The sequence below is a fragment of the Colletotrichum chrysophilum genome (assembly GCF_026319265.1).
Source record: "Colletotrichum chrysophilum strain AFK26 chromosome Unknown scaffold_8, whole genome shotgun sequence".
Lineage (NCBI taxonomy): Eukaryota > Fungi > Ascomycota > Sordariomycetes > Glomerellales > Glomerellaceae > Colletotrichum > Colletotrichum chrysophilum.
Genome location: NW_026517295.1, coordinates 452,935 through 465,113, shown reverse-complemented (window position 1 = coordinate 465,113; position 12,179 = coordinate 452,935). Strand labels below are relative to the sequence as shown.

The window sequence follows — 12,179 nt, the reverse complement described above, 5'->3', positions numbered from 1 at the left end:
TCTGCGCTCGCACAAAGAGAAACCGAAGGAGCCTCTCACTTTCTGCACGTCCTCACACACTCGCTGCTCGCTCACACACACACACTCTCTCTCTTTCTCTCTCTCTCCCACACATAGACGCACACACACACACTTTTCAAGCCCTCAAGCAGACCAGCTCATCTACCGCACCACCTTACACACTGCCAGCCAGACAGACACACGCGCCTCCTGGTAAGCACCAGCCCTCAAACGGTGCCAGCGATCGCCGAAAGTCTACAAGACCCCTGAGCCCGGTCGCACTGCTACCACCATCTCCAACCAATCCACGCTCTCTCCTGACGCCGTTGTCCCCTCCAGAGGCTGTGCCACCAGGGAATCCGGTCTAGCACCAAGAGTGCTGGCAGGGGCCTTCCTTCCCCTTCTCTTGTCTCTCCTGCTTCGCTCGCCCGCTAGCCTACGTCCCGCCCTTCAGGTTGTTTTGTCTTGCAATTCCCATCCGTCCATTTCGATCAGAAACTTCCTCCACCACCGCCGATACCACCACCACAACCACACACAGGCCAGCACCACCAACACCACCACCAACCTACACACAACGACGGTACCTTGATGCTCATAACCTCGCTCATACGAAGCACGGTACTTCCTCCACACCCGGCTGCTGGCGCTACAACACTACTGCTGCTGCCCACACTCTTGCTGTGAGCGCCGTCTCCCTGCCTGCCCTCCCATCTCTCTCTCTCTCTCTCTCCCTCTCTCCCTTGGGGGATACTAAGTACATACAGACGCACGCAACAACTCCATCCCACCCACATCCCCTCGACCCGGGCGGGCGCCACTGACAAGGAGGTCGTCGACATTATTCGCCAATTTGTCCATATCAAACACTTTCAAAGAAACGACTTTGACGACCATTCAGCGACAACCCCTCTCAAGGCCCTGCCGTCCTCGAAGCCAAAGATAACGCAATTGTCATTGTCAGGGACCGCTACGAGCTAGTCACTTACAGGCGTCGGGAAACTTCTTGGAGTGGTCGCGTCGCTCCCCACCGGGCAAGGTACACAGAAAGTATACATTTCTACATATGCCTTAGCATTGCCTTAGCCCACACCGAACCCTTCCCAACTCTACGCGATCAGCCTCTGATTGGTACGATACGTCGCTCCCGAATACTCCAGCGGCGGCGCGCAATTGATACTCCACAACAACTTCCTCCCTTGTCCCTCCCCCCAACCCAAGGCCCAAGTCCAACCGTGACTGGGCTGCGGCCTGGACCAGACTCAACGCTCGAACAAGGGCCACCACCCCAAGGGAAACACCGTCGACGCCCCCGGGCCCAGCATCCAGTGGCCACTACGTCCATAGTACGACCGACTCTCGTTTCCACACACCCTCTCTCTCAGCGAGCGTTCAATTAACTGGCCTGCTGCGGGATAAGGTACCTTGGGTACGTTGGCGTGGGATCTTCCTCGATATCCCCCATCTCTCTCATCGTCCATCGTCCTGCAACAACCCTGGGCTTCCGTTTCCCCAAAGTACCTGCTGCATACCTACCGCGCGCCGGTACCCAAGTCCCAGTCCTGGTCTCCGTCCAGTCCCAGAAGCGACCCGACTCTCGAACGCAACCAGCAGCCCAGTAGCATCCACACCCGCAGATGCGTGCTGTTGCTTCCTTCCCCCATGCTCCTTGAACGAAGCAGGCCAGCCGCCCGTCCTCTCCTGTCCTGACGCACCGCACCGCACCGCGGCGCACCCAACCCAACCCATCAAGGCGCGCACACCACACCATACGCCATTCCTCCTGCTCTTCCCTCACCCTCGCACACTTCCCATCAACACACCTTGTCTTTACGTCCCCCCTCTGCCGTCAATACTACCACCACCTCGCGGTACATAGGCACCGTATCCTTTTCTCTCGTCGTCCCCGAACTTTAAGGCACGATATAACCTTGCGACAGCTCATCTCGCACTACTCGCACGCTCCCTCTCCCTTCCCTCTCCACCAAAACCGAGTCCAGCCCCCCCCCCAACTTTTCCACATCGCCCTTGTAGCAGGCTGCATTCTTTTATCGCCCTCTGGCTGGCCGCCCCTCAGAGACTGTCGTCGACGCACGATATTTTGGAGCGCGTTTACGTCCAGCAATCTGCACCCTCCTTCTCAAGTACTCAGGCAATCACTTCTGTGATCAGCGCGATTGTCGCAAGTTTCCAGCAATCTCCCGCAACCACAACGCAACCCCCCGGGAACCACGCGCCAGCGCATGCACCGAACCACCGGCGGATGACCGGCGAGTAAAGGTGAACCAGCCGCGCACACTCAGCCTCATTGGCGATACCTCGACTTTTCTTGAAATGACAACGAGTCGCGCAAGTCCATTCCATCCGACAAATACGATAACGAAGACTGCCATGGCTGCGCCGGCTTTTCTGCAACAATCGCACCCTTTCAGGTCGTCCAACGGCCAACCTGCGTTCCTGTCCTCCGTCAACCCCTTCGATGCGACAAAGCCCGTAGGCACCCCGTTCGCTAACGCAGGTCCCGCCGTTTCTTCCGTCCTCATTCGACGTCTCCCTTTGAACACTTCCGAAGAGTCGCTCCGCCTCATGGTCGTGTGGTCCAAGGAATTGGTGGACGTTGAGGTTCTTCCCGTGGACCATTCGGACGACAAGGGATTCCGATCGGCCATTCTGAAGTTCAGGACCACGAACGGCGCAATCGAGGCGAAAAACATGCTGGACGGAAAGTCCAACATTTCCAACGACGCGAACATGATTGTTGAGATTCTTGGAGGAAGTCCGACCACCTCGAGGCGATACGCCGAGCCTGCAGGTACTGGGCCGTCGAGCACCGCTTCCTCCGCGACATCCTCTGCGCCAACATCGCGACAGCCATCGCGATTCAACGGGGGGTTTCAGCCTCTCGAGAAGATCTCGCCGCCCCTGAACGCTATCTACGGCTCCAGCGAATTGCCAAATCCCGAGTCCAGCGCGCATTACCAGAATCTGTTCTCCCCGCAGTCACCAATCGGAAACCATCTGTCGGAGCGAACTCGCGCCACAGGGAAATCAATGATCAATGACGACGCCGGCGACGACGACGACACTGGTGAGTTGCTGAAGGACCCGGTCGCCTACGCGGAAAACGGCGCCACGTCCCAGCGACGGGCCACCGCCCCACAGCTACCCATCTCGCGTCTGGCCAACCTATCCCTCAACACCAGCTCGTCTTCTGGCCCATCATCTCTGCCGCAATATGGTCAGCAAGGGATGGGGCCGATGTCAGCTCATCCAGCTACCATGTCGCCAACCGTCTTGGGCAGCGGCCCACACGGGGGGATGCCCTTTCACATGGCAGGTGGCCACCCGTACGCCCGGCATAACTTCCCCCCGGTGAACCCAGCCGACCAGAACCCGCCGTGCAATACTCTGTACGTCGGTAACCTTCCCATCGACACTTCCGAGGAAGAGCTCAAGGCTATGTTCTCCAAGCAACGAGGATATAAGCGCCTCTGCTTCCGGACCAAGCAGAACGGCCCAATGTGTTTTGTTGAGTTTGAGGACGTTTCCTTCGCTACCAAGGCTCTCCACGATCTCTACGGCCAGCCCTTGCACAACAGCGTCAAAGGTGGCATTCGCTTGAGCTTCTCCAAGAACCCTCTTGGCGTTCGATCTGGTCAAACTCCCGGCCAGGCCACTTCACCCATGGGGGGCATGATGACGGGTTCTACAAACGGTTTCAAGACCGCCAGTGGGCCCCCTCCTGGCCTCGCAGCTCCCCCAGGCCTAGGCGCTGGCCGCTTCAACGGTAGTTCGACCGCACAGTCGTACACTGTTGCTGGATTCCCCGCTAGCAGCAACAGTAATGTATGGAATGGGTACAGCGGCGCCATGACGGCCGGCGGGCCTGGATCTTTGATGAACGGAAACAACTCCAACTACCTGCCACCTCACATGCTGGGCAGGTAAATGTTCAGAGGATGGGCTAAAGCTGCCCTAGGGCATTGGGACGCACTGTGGCGAAATAATTGGGCGTTACGGTGTTCCTGGATGAATATACGACGACATTGAGGTAACCAGACGGACTGGGGACGGCATCGACGGACAGTCCGTCTCGGGACATTGTCTCTCTACCCAAGCTTTTCAATGGGTTCAGACCCTGGGTTTGCGGCACTCTTTGCCACACGGCGCATACGCATTTACATTGGCATCTCATCTCGGCACTCATCTTCTCATTTCTTACATCAACTTTACACGATTCCCATCTTGGCTTTGAGCGACTGGGCCCTTTTTATGACTCGGAATCGCGTGAGCTTCTCGGGAACGGAAGACGTGCATCAGGAGGCGCTTCGTTATGGGCCACCTCGGTCCAGGGGCGCGGCAACGTCGAGGTTTTGATTGAAGTAGCTCGGTTTAACTCTCGTTTCTCTTATTCCCCCCTTTTTTGTTTTCGATAATGGCGCCGGTCTGGTTTCCTTTCTTTCATTCAGCATGGCGCGTGGATCGGACATTTACTACGGTAGACGAGCTTCGGGGAATCTAGTCTCACGTCCCTGCGGACTATTATACCCTGCGCCAACGACTCGAGGACGGAGTTTCTGGGTTCGATACGTTTTGCGATGCTGTTTTGCGAAGCATTCTCAGGATCTGGGGCAACGGGACTAAGGACAAAGAAACTCGCGGGGGAATGGGATATTCACTGGCACAGCGATTAGCGATTGATGCGTACGGGGGAGCGTTGTGTTGGGTTTTCAGGAGCATGGCATGAGTCAACCAAAAAGAGAAAATGCCCAAAAGCACAGAAGAAAGCGAATGGATTCAAAGTTGATCTAACAGCAAAACCCCTCAAAAGGCACGGAGGCCGAAAGTCATCGTTTTAATCGCGCGCAACGCACACATTTGGGTCATAAAGGACACGGATTTTTAAAGAACGCAAACACGGAAAGAGAGAAGGCGGAAGGGAAGAGAAGGCAGTCTGGCAACGGCGCGTCCTCCATTCTGGGCATGGGAGGCAAGACTGCATCTTTTCCCTCTGTCAGGCACGCACAAAGGCATGGGTACGCATTCAACTGGGGTTCTTGTTTGGCATCAAAGACGGGAAGGGGGGATCACCAGCATCGCGCAAAGCACAATGGTTGGGACACTCTGTGAGCAGGCTGCGTCATGGGGACCGAAGAGGCGGGGTTGGAAGGGTTGTCCTGGCGGGAAGACGCCCATTCCCGGCGTTTTCCCCAATTGTTTCGGTTTTTGACGTGTTTCCTGTGTTGTTTCCTTGCCAATTTTCTTTTTCACCATTGAGAGCGAAACATACCCTCTTATGGGATACTATTAGGCCAAGAAAGGAGTTTGATTTCTGTTGTGACTAGACAAACCGGGACTCAAGTTTGTGCCCATGATCTGGACCCATTGAGGTTGTGACAGCGCGTGACGATCCCGTTCCCGGTGGGAAGGTAAAGTTTTGGTGGGCTAGGTGGGTTCCGCGGCCTGTTTTTCGGTTGGGGGGGAACAGTGACTGCCAACACCTTCCTGTCTCGAGAACCGCCGCCGCCACCACACCGCCCCGCTTGATGGACAGGAACCCGAAGCTGGGCCGGGTGGATGATGGATTACCTTACCTTGCTTCACGTCGCACAAGGTCGGAAGGGCCCCGTCTTTGGTCTAGTCGCGTCGCCGCCCTTTCGCGCTCGCGCGCGCGCGCGTCCACGATGTATTTTCGGGGGGCCGAGGAGGGATATCCCTGAGCCCACCCCGAGTTACAGTGTTTGCATTGCCGCGGGTTTTATTTCCCCCCCTGTGCCAGTTCCGTTACCATCGGTGGTCCCCTAATTTTCTTGGTCCCCTTCTGAATTGCCTGAGCCTTACGCTATCTCTGTCTATCTACCCCGGATGATCCAGCGGGAAAGATGGGGACGCGGATTTTTTTTTCCTTTCGGCAGTGTCTTGGCGTTTTACTCGCTCGACCCTTTCGTCTTCTTTCGAACTCGTGATTTTTTAAGAGTGCATCTTGCGGACACGAAGACAAAAGTTGGGCATTGCGTTCATCGACTCGTCATCGGCGTTTGTATTGGACTTTGTCTGCTGCACATGCTTTCCATCCAGGTTGTTTTTGAGGAGGCGCGGTGAAGCCATAACGACGCCTTGGAATTTGACTTCCCCTCAACACTATGGCGCTCAACGACTAAGACTACGGACTACATTATCTTCATTGACGCCTTCTGCGCCGCATCAAGTATGGATGGATACATGGTCAAAAAGGCAAAAAGAATCTCCTCGACGGGGAATTGAACCCCGGTCCCCGGCGTGACAAGCCGATATCCTCACCACTAGACTATCGAGGATTGGTGTTGTCGTTGGATAGATCAGTAATCCTGGTGGTTGAGAGCCACACCAAAGCGGGCAAGCGGAGGTCCTCAGCTCAGATGCTCCGATTTCAAGCACTTTGAAAGTGATAAGATGAAGAAATAAAAGAAAATAAAAGAATTCAGGGAAATGTTCTCTGTGGTTTTAGTATATATTTACAACTGTATTTCCTTTTGTCTCTGTCCTCATCTCTGTCCCGCCTTGTCTAGTCTTTTCTTAGATGGTGAAAGAATACTGCCCACGCAAATCGCATGTGAATTCCAAACATCACGCATAAACATCACGTAGTCTCGATGCATGTTTGGTTCTTTGTGAGCAATCACCTGTCATAGTCTTCAAAGACCGCAGAATTTCGACGATGGAACGTCGGTGGAGTAGGTTTCCGCTTTGGATCATGCTGCCTCTACTCAGAAATAAGAAAAGTGCCATTTTGGCAGCGTGCATCTCTCAAAGGATACTACAGAAGGAATTACTGTCTCGTTGGCAGAAAAGCTCCCCTCCCACGACCACCCATCGCCCGTATCTACGTGATTTGTGACTGAATGGGCCCCCCGACTTGGCAACCCGGATCCAGCGATGTGCATCATCAAACGCATCTCCTTGCCGTCTAGATCCCGCAGGCGTGCGGTCCGAAGGCCGCAGCACACCCGGCCGCCTTTTTCTGGTCCATCGTACGATTGGTCTTATTCCCGTTATTTTTCGTCCCCATCGATTGTGCTCTAATACGTCCGCGGAGCAGTTCCGACTTACTCTCCACCGGTGATCTGCCCGCCAGGTGCCATGTATGTCTTGGACCGTTCGCCGTCGCGTTCGATTTGCATTTCTCAGATCTGCTTCCCCGTCTAGAGAGAGGGGTTTTTGTCGGGCGGCTAGGAGATATAATGAGATGGAGCGAGCCGCAAGCGCGCGCGGGATGTGACGCAACACGGGGGGATTCTCTCTTCTTTCTTCCTTTTTTCGTCTTTTATGTATTTTCTCCTGGGCTGTATATCTGACAGCGCGATCGTAATTGTTTCTGGAAAAGGACTGGACGTTAAAGACGGCGATTTCCTGTTCGAAATGACAGGCCAACAGAACCTGTAAAAAGCGAAATTTCCGACACGAGAGGATGTCCGAGAAGGCGGCGTCTCGACGCAGTTCCAAAGCCGGTTCGCCAGCCGCAGCGGCGTCCTCCCCGCCAGCGGTGACGGAGGGCCAGATCACGGCGCACCTCGACGTCGAGATTGACGCGGAAGATGTGGGGAAAGCATTTACCTTGATTTGTGTTTGTTCTCACGGCTAAGTGTCTGTTACTTACAGCCCGCGGATAATGATAGTGTTTTCGACACTGCGAGTGTAAGAGCGCCGGGCTTTCATACCACAATAGCAGAGGCTGACTTGTCGGAAGCTCGCCTCTTCAACCACCAGCGTCAACAAGTCGATTCTCAACTACCGGACGGAGAATGGGAGGACGTATCACAGGTATAAGGAGGGCAGTGAGTCTTCTGCACAAGGTCCGCCGTCGGTAGATACGCGCTGACATTGCCTTGAAGAATACATGTATCCCAACGACGAGCAGGAAGTCGATCGACTGGGTATGCCTCATCCAGGTGACTTACACCCACAGCTGCTGACCAGTTTTTTCAGATCTTCAACATAACATGTACCTCCTCACATTTGATAATAGGCTCGGCACGGCGCCGCCGAACGATATGAGCTCACACATAGGGCGTGTGCTCGACTGTGGTACGGGGAGCGGAATCTGGGCCATCGAATTCGGGGACGAACACCCGGAGGCCGAGGTATATCTGGACCAGCTCCGGCGGACCTGACTTGTGGCTGACGATTTCGATGTGCCAGGTGCTCGGGGTTGACCTCTCTGCGAACTTCCCAGAGTAGTAAGTCTGCCCAAGCAAAGTTGCCTTCAAGTCATGTAAGCTTAACACATCCAGTGTCCCGCCGAATGTCAAGTTTGAGATCGACGACATCGAGGAGCCATGGACGTGGTCGCGCCCCTTCGACTACATCCACAGCCGGATGATGACGTCTGCTATCAACGACTGGAGGGCATATCTCGCCCAATGCTACGAGTGAGTGGCCAATAGAAGTGCTCGTTGTCACGTTCATACAGCAGCTGACGCGAAACCCGATAGCCATCTCAACCCTGGGGGCTACCTCGAGCTTAACGACGCCGACGTGAACCCCTTATCCGACGACGGCACCCTCAAGCCCGACTCCGCTCTGTCGAGATGCATGTGCATGATGGCAGAGGCCTCGGAGATCTTGGGCCGCCCGTTTGTCGATGTGCAGGGGTTAAAAGACGTCATGGTGGACGTGGGTTTCGAGGACGTTCATGTCCACCGTTTCAAGTGGCCCACGAATCCGTGGGCGAGACATTCAAAGTACAAAGAGCTCGGTTTCTGGTGCGAGGAGAACTTTGCCGGGAATTGGGAAGGTATTATCATGGCGCCGTTCACGAGGGGGCTGAAGTGGACTAGAGAGGAGACGATGGTGTTTGCGATGGAGGTGAGGAAGGAGTTGAAGGACAGGAGTATCCATGCGTACTTCTCCATGTAAGTTGTATTTGAGTTGTGCTGGCGGCGGTACTGACTTGACACATAGATGGTCGATATACGGACGGAAGCCTGGAGGAAGATGAGCCGACCTCTGGCCATCGCCGAGGCGCTGCATGAACACCCCAAAGAGCTGGTTGAGCGGTGGCTAGTACAACGGAAACAACTAGACTTCAATAGACACAGCTGTCAAAACATCCCTACTCTCCCTGTTGTGCACTTTGTCCTCATCCATCGGCAATGGATCAAGAGGCGCTGGTGCAAGTGGCCGGAGAAGTTACGTGATCAAGGTTGGGCATCAGGCCACCTCCATAATCGATCAGTTGTACTGCATTTTGAATGTCTCAATAGCTCTCTTCCTTTGGTAACCAATGCGGAAGGTACACGAGAATTAGAGCCATGTATGGACATGCGTTGTTTGAGACATGGGCTCTGCGCTGGCAAAGTCACCGACCAAGCTATCAGAGACATTGGGGAACAACTGCCGTATCGCGTTAGCGACCAAAACCCAACTAGGATTGACAGCTTCTCTGAGGGTTGCAAGAGCAGCGTGTCGAAAAAAGCCACCGAAACGGCCGCTACACCCATTTCCCCGACTGACGGGCTTCGATATCGTGGCGTCTCAGACACGTAGACCAGATTTGGGAGGCAACCACGTTGCCTTTGGGGTTAGAGAGGTGTGGTGGATGGACAAGATCTCCATTGGACATAAAACCTTGGGTGCCGGTTCTCATTCGTCCGCCGCAGGGGCTAATGGTGTGAAGGCGACCTCACGCGTGGGATGTTGGAGGTGTCCTCTGAGTCTGAGGTTGCATCGCGGGCGGCGGCGATGGAGAAGGAAAAAAGCTGCCGTTTCGGGCGCCGTTTGCCTCGGCGCGTGGGACATGCGGCCTCGGCCATGGGGTGGGATGTCGGCACTTGCGCCATCCGAAAACTGCGAAGCTCGGATCGAGAGCAGCAAAAGCAATGTCATGGTGAAATGCCGTTTATTTTCCGCATTTTCCGGTATCATGTGAGATCACAGGCTAGATGAGGGTAAGCAATTTGTCAGTGCCGAGAGCGAGGCAACCGTCAAGGGCCGCGAGACATCCGGCTGCTGGGGTGCAGTTGCGCGATGGGATGAGATGAACATCTCAAGACAAGAGATGAGAACTGCAGGCAGCCTGAAGCTGCTTCTCGCCCGCAAGATCCTGCAGGCTAAATCGAATCTACGCCGCAGGAAAAAGACGCGCAGAAGAGGCGCGCCCGCGCGACCTCATGATTTGCCCTGCCTTTTCTGACGTGTTCTAGGCCGGGTTGTCCTCGGTGTGGCGCCCAGGAGTGACGGTTGCTGGCTTGCGCCGCGTGTGCGCGGGCGCCGACGAATGGCAGCGTGACAGCGACATTGTCAGTTTCGTCTAGCAAACGGACGGACGGGCGGTATGGGACGGCTCTTGTTGTCCCCTAAGCCTCCCCAAAGGGGTCCTTGGCAATCGTCTTGGTGTAGACATGTACACACTGGGTGGGCGGGGAGTGACTTGAGGTGTGTCTCGTGAGTGTGGCCGCGTTCTGTATCGCTGGTCTTGGAGCAGGTGGGCGGACGTGGCTGGTGGGATTCGCTTCACCGGTGAGGGGCCCTAGGGACGGGACGGGACCGGTGAAGGGAGGTGAGTGAGACTTGGTACGCGGTTGATTTTCGAGGTGGGATGTATGTGAGGCACAGCCATAGTGTGTGTGAGAAAAGTTGGAACCGAGGCAAGCCGCTAGGAGATGGAGGGTGGTTGTGGCAGGGGTTCTGGGGCGCGAGGAGAAAACTGTCACGCTGGGAATCGAATCCACATCGGAAAGTGCTCTTAGTAGCCCTTGATTAGCGAAAAGTGCGAAATGCGCATTCCGCATGCTGCAAGAAGCTCGAAAGAGACCTATTCGAAACGTTGAAGAAATGTGATGACGCCTGCATATGGAGATTGTCGATTTCCGTTGGCGATGGTGGTGTCGTTGGTGTGTGAGCAGGGAAAACGCGGAGGTGGCGGCGGTCTGGGCCTTCTGTTCTGCAGTGCACATCACCTCGACCAGGAAGGGGCGGGATCCGGCCCCGGGCCCGACGGGCGGGTCCGGTGGTGATTAATGTGGATCTGCTTCCACCGGTGGTCCGGGGCTGCGGTCGTGCGACCCCATCTCGTTCGAGGACGGTGCATCTCGTGCAACGGCGGTTGTAAGCGGACATGATTTTCGCCGCCGTGTAACCCGCCCGGTGTGAGCTGTCATTTGGAGGCGCTGGGAGGGGGAAACAAGGCAAGGTTCTGGCCACCGGCTGACCCTTGAGGCTGAACGTGGATGAGTTCGTCGAGAGATCATCTGCCAAGCGCGAGGGGTGAGACGATGTGAGCTGACTTGCATTTCCCGGTATACGGCGCTTGGGATAAGGAAACGAGGCACGGCAGGCGCTTGACTCGGGTGCGTGATACGGATACGAACGGCATGGTTGTCATGAGGGGAGGTATTATAGGCCTGCTCCGTCACAACAGGGTGTTGGGGCTCTATGTCCAATCAGTTCACTCTAGATTTTCGGTTTTCGTGAATGTTAGCGCCTCGAAAAGTAACATCAGGTCAGTCAAGTGGTTTCGAAGACGCAGGCGTGTTCTGACTTGCGAGCCTGATGACTCGGCAGCTTGGCGTCTAAGAGAGGAACCGCTGGTTTTATTTTCACGGAGATAACCTAAAAAATTGCTTATTGCAACGTCCTATCGAGAGACGAAGGACGATGGAGCTTGAAAGTTTTACCAGACTAGAATCCGGTGGATGACCGGCTCATGAATCTCATGCTATTACTTCAACGCGTGTGTTGATGAGCCCTGTCTGCAAATATGATCCGATTTTTGAGTTGTGCGAGAATTTTCAAGCCTCTTTGAATGTGTTCATGAATGACGTGATGTTTCTCACTTGCGTCCATACCAGAGGTAGCTTAGAATAAGTCACTCCGGTGACGAGATGAGACGTATGAAGTCTCCCTGAGAGTGAAGGATGATTTCCCCCCCTCATAATCTACGGTTTTCTGATGGTCACTGCAAGCAAGCCTTTAGGGAATTCCTTAATTTAACAGAAAATAAGATACAGATATATGAGAAGAGGGGGTGCGCAGGAAATGAGAAGTCCTCGTCAGAGAAGCAAGCTGGCATTCCAATCGACGGTTCTGTGAAGGTTCCATGCATTCTCAGTCATAAAATAGTCGTTTCTGAGGATTAAATGCAACTGTCTCTGGTGTCTGCTGATTTATGGTTATGTACAGGAGTTTTGCTGGTCGGGCAG

At 54.9% G+C, this 12,179-nt stretch overlaps 2 protein-coding genes and 1 non-coding gene across 3 annotated transcripts; 2 read left to right on the top strand and 1 right to left on the bottom strand.

Moving 5' to 3' along the window:
• Positions 1-2,391: 2,391 nt before the first annotated feature.
• COL26b_001812 (uncharacterized protein) lies at positions 2,392-3,948 on the top strand (the record flags this gene model as incomplete). Its single annotated transcript, XM_053174752.1, has 1 exon — positions 2,392-3,948. One exon carries the CDS (start codon positions 2,392-2,394, stop codon positions 3,946-3,948), a length of 1,557 nt encoding a protein of 518 aa, XP_053041375.1.
• Positions 3,949-6,245: 2,297 nt separating this feature from the next.
• On the bottom strand, positions 6,246-6,317 carry COL26b_001811. The gene has a single exon. It is a non-coding gene; the product is annotated as a tRNA-Asp (tRNA).
• A 1,559-nt stretch (positions 6,318-7,876) lies between these two features.
• On the top strand, positions 7,877-8,895 carry COL26b_001810 (uncharacterized protein; the record flags this gene model as incomplete). Its single annotated transcript, XM_053174751.1, has 5 exons — positions 7,877-7,913; positions 7,966-8,120; positions 8,179-8,216; positions 8,271-8,408; positions 8,472-8,895. 5 exons carry the CDS (start codon positions 7,877-7,879, stop codon positions 8,893-8,895), a joined length of 792 nt encoding a protein of 263 aa, XP_053041374.1.
• Positions 8,896-12,179: the final 3,284 nt, after the last annotated feature.